Source organism: Rattus norvegicus, chromosome 2 (genome assembly GCF_036323735.1).
Source record: "Rattus norvegicus strain BN/NHsdMcwi chromosome 2, GRCr8, whole genome shotgun sequence".
NCBI lineage: Eukaryota > Metazoa > Chordata > Mammalia > Rodentia > Muridae > Rattus > Rattus norvegicus.
In genome coordinates, this window is record NC_086020.1 from 36,864,158 (window position 1) to 36,878,248 (window position 14,091).

At 45.4% G+C, this 14,091-nt stretch overlaps 1 protein-coding gene across 5 annotated transcripts in view; it reads right to left on the minus strand.

Annotated features, from left to right (window-relative positions):
- Positions 1–3,278: 3,278 nt before the first annotated feature.
- Nln (neurolysin) overlaps positions 3,279–14,091 on the minus strand; it is a 99,314-nt gene continuing 88,501 nt past the window's right edge. For 2 of the 5 annotated variants that reach the window (XM_039101583.2, XM_039101584.2), the window contains one exon: positions 3,279–5,318. In XM_039101583.2, coding sequence (XP_038957511.1) covers positions 5,233–5,318 — 86 coding nt within the window. In that variant the 3' untranslated portion in view covers positions 3,279–5,232. Of the gene's footprint in view, positions 5,319–9,112; positions 9,189–14,091 lie in introns of all 5 variants that reach the window. The other 3 variants (XR_005500227.2, NM_053970.2, XM_006231880.5) reach the window with 3 other exon arrangements.

Consider the following 14,091-nt stretch of genomic DNA (forward strand, 5'->3'; position numbering starts at 1 on the left):
GCTTTTCATGGTGTTTTACCACAGCAATGGTAATCCTACCTAAGATTTGAAGCTCTAAGTTCAATCCCCAACATGGGGGGGGGGGGGAATTCTACCTTTAGAATACAAAGCACAGAAAGAGAGGTAAACCTCTAGATCCATTTTAAATGTTTCCTTTGACAACTTTATGCGTATATATTGTTTTACTCACTGTCTTACTGCTGTTCAGAGACACCAGGACCAAGGTGACTCTTACAAAGTAAAGTGTTTAATTGGAGACTCGCTTACAGTTTCAAAGGCTTAGTCCATTATCATTGCAGTAAGAAGCTTGGAGGTAGAGAGGCACGCATGGTGCTGGATAAGTAGCTAAGAGTTCTACATCCCGATCCCCAGACAGCAGGGAAAGAGAACTGGGTCTGTCAGGGGCTTTTGAAATCTCAAAGCCCATTCCCAGTGATATACTCCTCCAATAAGGTCACAACCACTCAAACAAGGCCACACCTTCCAATCCTTCTCAGATAGTGCCAATCCCTAATGACTAAGCATTTAAATATAGGAGCCTTTGGGGGCCATTCTCAGTCAAACCACCGCACGTATATTTGGTTATTTTCAACCCGATACCCTTTCACACCCTCCCACTCCCACTGAGCCTTTCCCAACAAGGCCTCTCTTACCCTACCCCTTTTGACTGTTTTGTTTTACTTTAAAATTTCTATTATTTTTCTTCTATGAAAGCTTTCTTTCATCTCTCTCATACCCTAGAAACTCACTACGTCTGAAAAAGGACTTTTCATGTAGAAAGGTGCCTCTCTCAGTTATAAAGTTATTCCTTTTTATAATTTAACCAATTAATTGGTGCTGTGGATTAAACCTAGGACCTCGAGCATGTATAACGTAGGATTCACTTACACATTTCAGTTGTTGCAGACCATGCAAAAGGTAATTTCCGAGTGAATGCTTAGCAACTAATGCCTGCGAACTCTTCCCTCAGCTGAGGACTGGAGGGGCATGAGCAGGAGCAGCGTGGAGGAGGGCTGGACAAGCAGGGTGCAATATGCCATGAAACAGCTGTGTGTGGAGTCCGTATGGGGTGAGTATATACTCTGTAAGGGAAGAAGAGTAACCTTTGTCTGTGTTGAAGAGCTTTCACCTCTATTTTGGTCATATATAACTGTTAAGGCTCCCATTCTTAATTACAAACCGACTTTCTCATTGCTGTGAGCAAATACAGGAAAGTTCAAAGAAGGGGCTAAGACCTGGGGGTGGGGGGAACAACAATGATTTCAGATGACCCATTCTAATGAGAGAGGGAGGGCAGAGCAACTCACACCGAGGACATCAGGAAGCAGAGGCCTGCTGTTGGGGTTTCCTTCTTCCGTCTTTCCAAGGGACTACAAGGCTTGAGCAGTCTTCTCTCTCGTCATCCACCCTGGAAATCTTTTTGTAGACACAGCTGGAAGCTACCTTAATCTACTAGAGGCTCTTGAATCAATCAAGTCGACCATCAACATCAACTATGATGTCAGATTCCAGGGAAGACTGAGAAGCTCCAATGGAAGCTATGCAGGCTAACTACAGATGACAATAACTCTAAATGGTCTGTGTCACGAGGGAAGCTACACCATGTTAATGTGTATTCTATGTGTGTGTGAGCGCACATTCATGTGCACTTGTGTATGCCAGAGATTGGTATTGTTTATCTTCCTCTTATGTTTTGAGCCCGGTCCTCCTCACTGAACTGATGCTCATCAATTTGTCCAGGCTGGCCATTGAGCTGGCCTATTTGCTCTCCCCCAGCACTGGGATTAGCACAGCAGTAGCTGTCTCCTGCCATACCTGGCTTTAATGTAGATGACTGGGTTCTGAACTCAGGTCTTCGTGTTTGCCTAGAGGGTATTTTATCCAGTAACCAATATCCCCAGTTCTTACTGCACTAAGACACAGACCGTGAACCTCTCACCCAATTATGTTTCTCTGATCACCACAGAAGGAAACCTCACCTGTGGAGGAGAGCTCTGTGACAGCCATGGAAAACACAGGTTCTTTATGAACACTGCAGCAGCAGGAAGTACCTCAGTCAACAGTTAGGCGCTGTTTCTCATACTGACCTGGTCTTCTATCTTCTAATTGTAGCTTTTTAAGCTCCAACCTCATTAGCCATGACATAAGCTCTCCCATATTGTGCAAGTATTTTAAACAATGAGAATTCATTTGAGAATTCACTCTCCAGGTGAATTTTCTTCTTGAGGGCTATTTTCAAAGTCATCACCAAACTCTTGCTTTCCCAAACACTTGTAATGTTAACACAAGCCTGCTGAAAATGTAGTTCCTAGGATGGACCATGGTATCCCATTCTATGGGGGTAACCATATTGGGATCCAGAGGGACTTTCGATCTTCAAAGGCTTTGAGCTTCCCACGGACCCTCCCTACATGTGTTAAACAGTGAGCTGTTGGGTTGGGGATTTAGCTCAGTGGTAGAGTGCTTGCCTAGTGAGCGCAAGGCCCTGGGTTCGGTCCCCAGCTCCAAAAAAAAAGAAAAAAACAAAAACAAAACAAAAACAAACAAACAAACAAACAAAAAAACAAAAACAGTGAGCTGCTACTGAAATTTGGCCAGAAAACTGCCAAGACTTTTGTTTGCCAAGTAACACCATCCTAGTGACGTTTTACCTCTACCCAACAATGGGATTTGATTACTTTCATTTTGTTTGTCCTAGTAGATGAATCTTTTACTTTTAATAATATGTTCATATATAACTATTCCAACTGTTACTATAAGTTAATACTTTAGAGTGGAGTTTCTTGCTTTTACCTAAAGGACTTGAAATTCCCCCTCTTTGACTTGAAATTCAATAAAATATTATTGAATATTTTATTCAATAGCTAGGAATCCACTTAGCCAGTTATCCAGTCTTATCTCTCAACCACAAAGGTGTGTCCTCTCAACACAGATACCAAGTGTCCTGACGGACTTGGTGAGCACTTTCTTTAAAAGTTTCTTAGGCAGACAGTTTCTCTGATGACAAGCACTGCAGACATCTTACCATGGGAAGAACATTTTAGAGCAGCTTCTGGGTATCAGAAAATCGCGGGCGGAAAAGCTTGAGAAGAGAGAAAGAACACAGCTGAACAGGTCTACCAAACCTGTATAATTTGAGGAAATGGAACATGCAGGAATATTCAGCCAAATAAGAGCCCAAGTAGAGTGTGGCGGCATCCACCTATGCACACAGCACTGGGGTGGCTCTCTTGTAGATACAAGCTTTAACATTAAAACACAAAAGTAGTGTGAGCTCATTCTCGTGGACAATGATGCAACTTTATTGTGTGCAGTCTTTCACACACTGGCTATTAGCTTTCCCAAGGAAAGTCAGATTTATGACAGAAGTCATTTTGAAAGAGACATTCTGGGCAATACTAGAGAAAGCTGAAGAGAGTTGTTTTTTTTTGTCTGAAAGTAGAAAAAATGGGGGTGGGGACAGATGTGAGAATCTAGAATCTTCCAGAGGTTTCTACCACCACCATAAAAACAGCTGGGGCGAGCACAGCACTTGCCGGCATGGGTGAAGAAGCTGGAGGTTTGAATGCCCAGCACTGCAAAAATCAAATCAAACTACACGAACAAAGGGCTTCCCTGCTGTGCACAGCTCTTGGTACTCTGTATAACTTTATTACATGACATAATATTTTATTTAACACAAAGTCCACTTGGTCTAACAAACAGACAGGCTCTAATTTCGCTGCCTGCCAGCAAAGTCATTCTTCAGGTATGTGAAACAGCTCAAAGGTCAGTGGAAAGTGCGGTCACAGTTCACCGACATTTTCTCCAGAATCCCACCCGGTTTCCTTTGTGAGTAGACTCCCAGAGCTACACTAGTGCTGTGAGCTCACTGCCCTGTTGCTGCTCTGGAAACTTAGACCTAATAAAAGGAGTTAGAGATCTGGAGGCTCACTTAACAGTCTCCATACGAAGCAGGCTGCTGAGGAGCCTTCCCCACAGCTCAGCTGCCCACAGAACACTGGGAGCAGCCGCTCTCCAACGCTCCACTCCAACCCACTCTCTTCTGGAGTGTTAAAAGCTTAGTTCTGGGGGTTGGGGATTTAGCTCAGTGGTAGAGCGCTTGCCTACGAAGCGCAAGGCCCTGGGTTCAGTCCCCAGCTCTGATAAAAAGAACCAAAAAAAAAAAAAACTTAGTTCTGCCCCTGGCACTTCAACACACTGTGACTACAGGGTCCACTGTCACTTTCTGGGAGGCAAGGTCAGAATCCCGATTAGAAACAAGAGAACTGAGCTGAGTGTAGTGGCTCACGCCTGGGTCTTAAGGCTTGGGAAGCTGAAGCAGGGGAATTACCTCGAGTTCTGGGCCAATCTGGCTCCATGGTGAGATGGTACCTCAAACAAACAAAATAAAAAATATAAGCAAAATACACAGCGAGTACTAAAAGGAATGGGAACCCAAAGGATACCTGAATTCCTCTCACTTTACCTGCTTTTCTCACTGTGACTGCAACAGAAGAGTTGACATTTGAGCTTCTAGTGTAAGACACAAAACACACACACACACACACACACACATATAACTAGTTAAAATAAAATTTAAAAAAATTATCCAAGAGGAGGAATATAATTGTGATAGGAAACTAAGAATCATGAAGCTCACTACAAAAGACAAACACTACTGAAACATGTTGTGCTGGCCTTGACACACGCAGGCAGACTGTCGCCTAGCTCTGAGGCAGAGGGTCAAGGTTGACACAGGGCTCGGAGGAAATATTTACCAGAGAGAATGTGGTGATTCATTTATCAGTCCAGAGATCGCAAGTATAAAACTTCAAGATATAAGAAGGATCAAATTATATCATGTATGTGATTCAATTTAAAATGTCTTAGCCCTCTTACATTATATTATCTGGATTATAACTGTAAAAAAAATCAAATTACATTCATATGAAACTTTTATCAAAAGAAATCAAATCCATTTTTATGAAACTTTATAGTACAATTATTTTTAGTTGGTCTTTCCTTAGGTCACAGTATTTATAATTCCATTTACATCTGTATAATTTTTAAAATTAAAAAACAAAAGCAAATCAATAGAAATCTAAGTTTTCTTTTGTAAAACTCTCTTCAGTCTCCAGGCCGGCACCACATGACAGTGTTGACTTGTCCTCCAGACATGGACAACTCCCAGGATCCCTGGCTTACGAACCATTCAGGCCTCGACTCATTAGGAATGCTTTTTGGTTTGGCTCACGTTGCAAGAAATTCTGGAGCATGTCCATGCCGTCCAGGGACCCCCCAGGCTTCAGGATTAAGTTTCTGTATTTCATTCCAACCTAATAAAAGAAAACATCATGCCTAATAACTCACGGGCAGAGCAATCCCCCAGATCCCCAGACACAAGGAGAGGTGAGGGTGAGGAAAAGGGGGCTTTCAGCCTTACTCAAGTCTAGACATTCTCTTCTGCCCACATGCAGCTTGCTCCCTCCTTCCTGTAGTTAGAGATTTGGAGCCTCAGGTCTTCCCTGTCTGATATTATTGTGTCCTGTCCTTAGATTCTCAGCTGTGAGCTGACAACATAAGCAGGCAGGGACACCAAACATCCCAACAGAACACAATTTGCTACTGCCCGTTAGCCCAGTTCCGGTGCGATCAGGCAGGGTTAGCAGAGCGAGTGTTCCAGAGACATGTGCTTTGAAGTGGGAACATGGCTGCTGTCAAATTGCTTCAGGTCTTTTTATAAGGGGCTCACAACAAAAACAAAACAGCCCCCCACCACACACACACAAAGACACCTGAGCAACATTCTTATGGATGGTCGAGTGACAAGCGTTTCTGAGGGGTCAGAAGTGAAATCATGGAAGTCTTTGGGGATGGAAGTCTGGAGCTTTAAGAGAAACCACAGCTCCTTTGTGTTTATTCCCGTAAACACACACACAGATTAGCTGAAAGAGAACAGCTGCTGCTTGGCCTCACAGAGCACAGCTCCATCACCTCAGAGCCTCCACTGTCCTGGTAACGAGCTCAACCAGCCCTAGTCCTGGATGTGCATATAAAATTAATGGGTGCTGCTCACGTTGTATTGATTACATGGTCTGACCAATACCACTGGTAATCCTTCTGGGTACAGGAAGAACTAGAGAATTACCAGAGACCAAAGCAGCACCAGCCTGGACTGAAAACAAGAGCCTGCCTGTTACAGCCTTCCGAGGCGTAACTGTCACGTAAAATAAAATGAGTAAAATCCACCAAGTTACACAGCAGCAAACCCAGCTAATGCCCTACCGCGCCATGAAGTGATCTTTTGCTGCTCTGACAGGTAACTAACACTTACAAAGTTTATACCTAAGAACCAGGCAATGTTGGTAACAGGAAAAATTTTCAAAACAAAACAAAAAACCCTCAAAACATTTTAGGTAAGTTGGTGATTCTGTTATGGCTCTCATACTATAGCTACTCTCAGCTGCATGCCATCCAGTGTGCTGAGGCAGCCACGCCTGATGCAAGCTCACATTCGACATTCTCACATTTAATGAATTCTAGGAAGGAGTAAGCATTAAAGTTAGTGTTTGCCTAAGTTCCCAGGCAGCCAGGCCAATACAATTATAAAATACATGCTTAACTTTTCAATCAACAACATATAAAAACATTTAAAAGAGAAATTAATATATTTGGGCCTCAGGTTCTTCGGACTTGCTATGCAAGGGATGACTGTGGTCTTCTGACCCTTCTGTCTTTCCCTCCTCAGTGCTGGAACGAGGGCACACACCACTGTTTCTGCTTCATGCTCTACTAGGAATTGAGCTCAGGTCAAGTGCAGGCCAGGCAAGCACTCTGTCTACTAAGTGAGCCACACTTCTCCAGTCTCATGAAACCCATAACGATTTGTGTAAACAATTCAAGCAAGACACAGTGGCGTGCACCTGTACTCCATGCTGTAAGGGAGGTTAGAGGAGGGGGTGTGTCACTTGAACTCCATTGTAACACAGTGTTATCATTTCAATATATAACCCCTCCACACACAGGGGTTCTCTCTGTAGCCCTGGATGTCCTTGAACTTGTTTCGTATACCAGGCTGGCCTCGATCTCAGAGATCTTCTTTCCTCTGCCTGGGACTAAAGGTGTGCACTCCCACTGCTCCACTCAGCATGTGAAGTTTTATGTATCATTGAGTCTTGTTGTTTGCTGGGTTTTACTGACAACAAACCTGCATCGGTCTCAGTACAGGTTTCTAAAGCTCTGTGTTGCTACCGTATGCACAGACCCAGGGCCTGAGCGTGACAGCATTTCGGGGGATGTGAAAGCGGGCTCGTACACTGCCGGAGAGGAGCACGGCAATCTTGTCGCTTTATTTATAAGTATCTTAAGGAAAGAACCTGCAGCCACGGCTCCTGGACTTCTTAGTAATTGTGTCAGTGAGGATTTTGGGCTGGTTTAATTTGTGTTGTTTTGATACGTTGAAGAAAATAATAACAAGTTAAAAAATGTTTTTAATGTGGTCAGCAGTAATATCACCAGTCCGACAGTAATTGAGGTATGACTGGCTGTTCTTGTCATAGGCTCCGTCATTCTAAGGAGCAACGCCTTAGTCCAAACACGCCCCCATTTCCTTCCCCTCCCTCACTGTTCAATGTGTTTCAGTCTGACCACTGTCTTGCGTTAGCGTGCGGAGCAAGTAAGGCCTGTGCTCTCTGGTACAGTGGTATTGAATATCACAGACCATGCAAGTGAGGTTTCTTGGATTATAACAATATTTAAACCTTATATCAATGAAAACTTAAAATATATACTAATAGCAGAGAACACAGGATAACGAACCCACATTTATGACATACCCTCAATAATGGGTCCTGAGGTAACAAGCAGCCCCATGGTACCTTGTTTATTCAGTTCCTGGGTTCTACATAAATCCAGGGGCCTCTGAATGCTTGGCAAGCATTTACCTAGCTGAGCCACATCCTTGATGGCCCGTTACTATTACTGTTGTTATTTTTGAGACAGGAATTATAAAGTCTAACTTCATCTCTGACTCTTATGTTCCTGCCTCAGCCTTCCAGGCAGTGGGATTATAAGTGTGTCCACTACACCTAGCAGTAATTAGTATTTTTCCACAGATATTCCTTGTTCAAGCTCTGTATATTATATGTACCACTGTTTACAAAGCATGGTGGTACCAACACAATCAGGCAGATATCTGAGTTTGAGGCTAGCCTCGTCTATATAGCAAGTTCTAGGCCAGCCAAGGCTACATAGTAAAACTCTGAAAAAAAATTTATATCAAATATTACAGAAAAATAACGAAATATTAAGACATCACCCAAGATGCAATATCTGACAAAGTTCTCCACCAACTGCTCTAAATTTAGTAGGGGAGTTTCATGGGAAGGGAAAGCAGGCACGGGAACCTGTACTGAGGAGATGGCTCAGGCCTGCTCCCTGCAGAGCCCTGTCAGAGCAGGGCACTGTTTAGTCTCAGAACATGTGGTTCAGCACAGCTCAGTCTTCCTCTGCTTATGCTTCCAAACAAGTTGATTCAATTTCCTCAATTATAGGGCAATGTTCTTTTAATAGTTCCATTTCCCTTGTACTGAAGCCTTGAGAAGAGTTTAAGAGTCATTTTGGTAACAGGACCTAGCTTTCATTAAGGATAAAAAAGTAGCTGAGCGAGTCTTAGTGTTTAAGAAGGTGCCGTACTCAGAATGAGAAGCATGGGAGGCGACATCCCACAGGTGAGGGAATGCTGGCCTTCAGCCATTCAGTGGTGTTTACACAAGAAAGAAACTTGACCTGTCAGAGAGGCAGGGAGAGGAGCTCAAAGTTCTTCTAGAAGACTGCAGAGTCAGATCCTATCAGCCCTCCTAGGAAGGGAAATCCATCAGTGGGCAGAGGTTTAGAATCCTCAGGTATCTTTGGTACTATGAAGGCCTTTCTAACTCCACGGGTTCCTGAGGCAAGGCAGGCCATGGAGTCATACCCAGGCCTGAACTGTGGCTTGATGCATTAGCTATGGAGTACTTGGCCTTCCCTTCCTTATCTATAAAATGGGAATGTGCTGTCCTTATATTTTCCAGGCTGTTAGACACAGAGTGTGATTTGATAACTCCTACCCCCCAAACCCCCAAGCACTTACTTATCTATCTAAGCAGGGAAATAACTGCATTCTTGCTTTGACATTTCCTGAAAATTACTTGTGTCTTCTAATAAAGCTAAAAGAAAACACAAGAGATTGCAGCTCCACTATCAGTGAGGAAGAACAGATAATTCAGGAAGAATATTAAGCAGGAGAGAGAAGGCCTTCATTTATACAAGAGTACAAACCTTCTGAGGCAATATTTTAATAGCAAATGTAATTACCCTATGCAGGATGCTCACCAGTTATCAGTTATGAAAACATGGGAAGGAGAGTGGACTGCCTCCCATTGGCTTTGTATCCTGAGGCAGCGTACACAATAGCTTTCTCATGGCCTTTCAACCCAGCCACTCCAGGAGCAGCGCCAGACTTATCTCCTTCCCATGTGGAGCACAGTGAGTGCCCTGCCCAGGACAGGTGAGGCCATCTGGGCACCTGGTATAGTCCCCACCTGTCTACAGAGTGGACTTTGAGATGTTTCATGGCTCTCGGTGCCCTTCCTGTGGCACACCCTGGGTTTTCACTGAGGGTGAGGTGATCTGGGGGTGGGGGTGGGGTGGAAGGGAGGGCAAGACCAAATGCCATTGAGGAAAACAAGGTGGGAAAGAGAGGAAGGCTGTGCTGGTTGGTTCTCACGAGGAGTGGAGAAGAAAGGCAGGAGGAACCTTCTGATTTGAGGGTTTCCTGGAAATCTCATACCAACTTCCAATTAGTAAAGACAGAAAGGCAAGGGAGTGGGCAGGAGAGAAACAGCCCTAGCAGCAGTGCATTTTCGATGGCTAAGTCAGTGGAAGGGTTGGGGGTGGGGGCGGGGAGAATAAGGTCCGGGACAGATACAACTTTAAGGCAGAGGAGACACAAAGGTGAACAAAGCGATCTCTTTTATGGGAGCCTCCTGACCCAGAAAGGGAGATAAGAAATAGATAATTAGGCACTGGGTGTGGTGGTCCACACCTATAGTCCCAGTACTTGAGAAGCCAATATAGGGAAATGGAGAGTTTGGGGCTAGTCTGGGCTACACAGGAAGACCTGTCTTAAAACAAAACATAAGGTAGACTCTAGAGGAACCACAAAGAAGGCTACTTTAGAAAGAAAGAAAAAAGGAAGGGGGGGGGGGGAGTCACGCCTCATGGCATAGGCATGGAATCCTATTATTTGGGAGGTCAAGGCAGGAGGATCACAATTTTAAGGGCAGCCTGGGCTACCAGGCTGACAGGCTAGACTGGGCAGCTTAGTCCAGCCCAGATTCAACCTTAGAGGTGAAGCCCTGTAGCCCAGCATGGAGTGCTTACCTAGCCCTTTGGAGGTCCTAGCCCCTCCAGAAGACAAAAGAACAACTTCCCACACTGGCTGGGATTCAGGACTTGCAAAGAAATCAGCTGACTGCGTGGCACCCAGGCAACCCCAGCAGTGGGAAGGTTTAGGCTAAAGGAGCACACATTCAAAGCCATCCTAGGGTGCACAGTCAGACTCTGCCGAGGGAAATAAAATCAACTCCATTCCTTTTGTCTCTTCTATCAGGCAACACCCAAGGCTGGTAAGGGATCAGTGTGACAGAGAGCATTGTTTGCCCAGAAACACAGAGGAGCTAGGGCAGAGAGGAAAGTCATCTCTCTGTGAAGGATCCCCTCACAGGAGGGAAAAATCCCACATCCTCCATCCCCCGGAGCAGCCCACTCCAGCAGGAACTGAGTTTAAAGAGTGCTGGCTCTAATACTGAACTCTCCATCAGGCAGGCCCTTTCCAGTTCAAACATGACTCTGCCATGTATGTTATCGAGTGTAAGGTCTTCCCATGACGCCACAGGCTAAAACACAAAGTTAAACCATCCTGATTTTCTCAATATTTCTTTCTAAAGCAGTGCCTGGTTGTTCTCCTTTACTGATGCAAGAAATAAAGCTTGGGCATTCTCTAAGGGAGAGGAAGACAGTTCTGTCATAGCAACAGCACTGCCTTTGAGCCAACTCCCCATACTTGTAAAGATTTTACCAGCAAACCATCTCCCAAGCTTGAATTTAGAGATAAAATAATAAGCTATTAAATAGCTAAAGTGTGGTACTTACTCATAAGAAAGAATAATATGAAAAACTAGGGGGAAAACACAGGTAGCAGGGTTTGAGGCTGCACAGGACACTTGGAGAGAGGTCCCCGAGCAGAAGGGAGATGACCGTGCCGTGAGATAGTCGGCACTGCCACTTGGTACCCTGAAGGCTGCAGGCTGACATCTGACCCCTCTGTGTTTGTTTTCCCAGGGAGCAGCATGCCCTCGGCAGTGCTGCTTGCCAGAGTATGAAGTGCTGTTCGGGCAGACCCCAGGCTGTGCAGGACAGCACATGGTCAAGCGAAAGCCTGGAAATGCGCTTCTGTAGAGTGAGACCAATGTGGCCTCCTGATCCAGCCCTTCTAGGGCTCGGGACTGATTCCTTACATGTCCAGCTACCTTCTCAAAATGCTCCGAACACGCTGGGGAGCGAGGCCTTGGGCCAACTGAGCTTACTGACAGACTGATGGATGAGTCTCATGACTTCAGACCAAATGCAGCCTGCTTCATACTATAAAAATTCCTATTGTTACTCTGCTTACGGAACCAACCTCTGTGTGAAACTAAAGGCAACCTAGACCAAGTAACGCCACCTTCTGCAGTGCTGGTGTACTGTGCTGAAGAATGGTGCTTCTTTTGCCCTGTCTCAGCAGGTGTGGGACAATGGAAGCCTTTTCACAGGGCTGGGGGATTGTGCCAAGAATGTTTAATTTCTGATAAATATTTGTATTCCTTAAGTCAGGTGCTAGAGTAAATATTTGTAAAACAAAACAAAGGGAAGCCACCCCAGAAAAACAAACAGAGCACTCACTACAGGAAAGGGAGGGGTCACATGGCTGTTGAAAAAGCTGGTTCTAGAATCTGCACAGGCAGTGAAGAGAGCGAAGGTGGAGGGTGAGGGCCTCCCTGTCCTCGGTTTCTCGAGTCAGGTCCATAATTGCTGTCATGGCAAGGTAATGAGAAATGACAGGATTCCTCACAGCGTTTGAAAGGGAAGGAAAAAGAGGTGAAAACTGAAAATTCAAAGCAGCCTGCTTGCACAAGAGTGGACCCCCTGAGTGCCGCCATAGCATCTGGAAACTCAGTGGAGCTGGATGGCATTTCTAACATCCCAGGAAACAGCTCCGGGTGATAGGATCCTTGTTCTCCAAGTCCCCTCTCCACCTCGCCTAATGAAGAGCAGTCTGGCTGGCTGGCCGCCAAGCTTCAGAGCTTGACTATAAAAGCACAGAGAGACCTGATGGCGGGTTGCTTCTGCAGGATGTGCAAGCAGCACAAGAGCCACTGGGGTCTAGAATTTGGCTGCTGCTTTGAGAACTGGAGTGGAGCGGCCAAGATGTATAGCCTGATGAGTGAAGGTACAGAAGCTGGCTCACCTCAAAGGGGGTGTATGCTTGCACCGGGAAGCCTCATAGGTAGCAGCAGCCAGGAATATGTCCTACTTGGACCTTTCCCAAACCATTATTGCTCTCCTTGAAACACTGTTTCTGCTTGGGTTGGTGTGGGTTCCCAGCACTCAGGAAGCTGAGGCAGGAGAATTGCTATTAGTTTGAAGCCAGCTGGGGTTACAGAGCAAAAGTGTCTCAAAAATACCAATCACCACCACCACCAACAACAACAACAACAAAGCCAAACACCTCACAACAAGCTAGAATGTTCTGAGTCCTTCATAAATCTGTGGGCTGTGTAGAATAAGGAGCACCTGCACGAGGAGGAGAGAAATGCTAAATCGTAATATCTCACCACCCAGAGTCATTGGCATTTTGGTGTGCTTTTGTTCTAATACAGTTTTAAAATTTTGTGTAAAATTCTTTGCAAAGATTACTCTCGTTTTGTGTAATAGTTACACCAAGCAATGCAGACGTAAGCAAAGGTTTACCAAAGCCTTTCCCACACGCTCTGGTTCACAAGTTCACCAGGAGGGTGGAAGGGGATGGCGTTGGTCTGGACCGTCTACACAGTTCACAGTGAGCACTGCTTTAAAATGTCCCCAGCTGATTCATGTGCGTCAGTGTTCTCCTTCTTTGCATGACTGCATATAACATGTGTGCCTGGTGCCTGCAGAGGCCAAAGAGGGTGTGGGTCCCCTGGAACTGGAATTATCGATGGTTATGAGACATTAAGTGGGGGCTGGGAACCCAACCCGAGTCTTCTATAAGAGCACTGTATACTCTTAACCACTGAGCCCTCTTTCTAGCCCCAGGAATGGCTTTTGAATGGGGTCTTAAAGAACAGTATCATTTTTGAGGGGCACAAATTAAAAAGTATTGTTTTTTTTTAAAACAGGGCCTCATAAAGCTCATCACCTTGAACTCATTATGTAGCCAAAGATGATTGTAAACTCCTGATCCTCCTGCCTCTACCTCCCACACGCTGGGACTGCAGGCGTGTGCTAAAAGAAACCATCCATGTAAAGTACGACGCACAGAAGGAATACATGTGAGAAGGGGGGCGGAGCTGAGAGGCTACCCCTCTACTTTTGAGACTGGGCAATCCCCAGGGCCAGGGAAGATGATGCAGGAGAGGTCTACTTGTTTGATGCCACTTTGCATTATGTAGTGAGGCTTGGGGGTGGGGTAACAAGAAAGAGGGGCAGAGGCAGTTTGTGAAGTAGACAGGCTGGGGGCTAAGAGGAAGGCAATCAACAGAGAATGGGGCAGGGCTGCAGAGCAGCCCTGGAGGGCCAGCTGGGGTTAGCCAGCATGACTCAACAGCCGGGCAAGTAAATGACTCACACTGTTTCTCTCCAGAAGACCCTATTGAGGGCACCATCTCGACACAAGACAGTGGAGGATGGAGGGCTGGACATTCGGGAAGTCATGCAAAGTCAGAATGTTAAACAGGAGTCAGTGTCAGACTTGGTGGCCGGTAGGCAGGGTCAGAGAAAGAAGCTTAAAGGCCTGCTAGTCGAGATGGGATGGGAGAGGGGTGCTTGGAA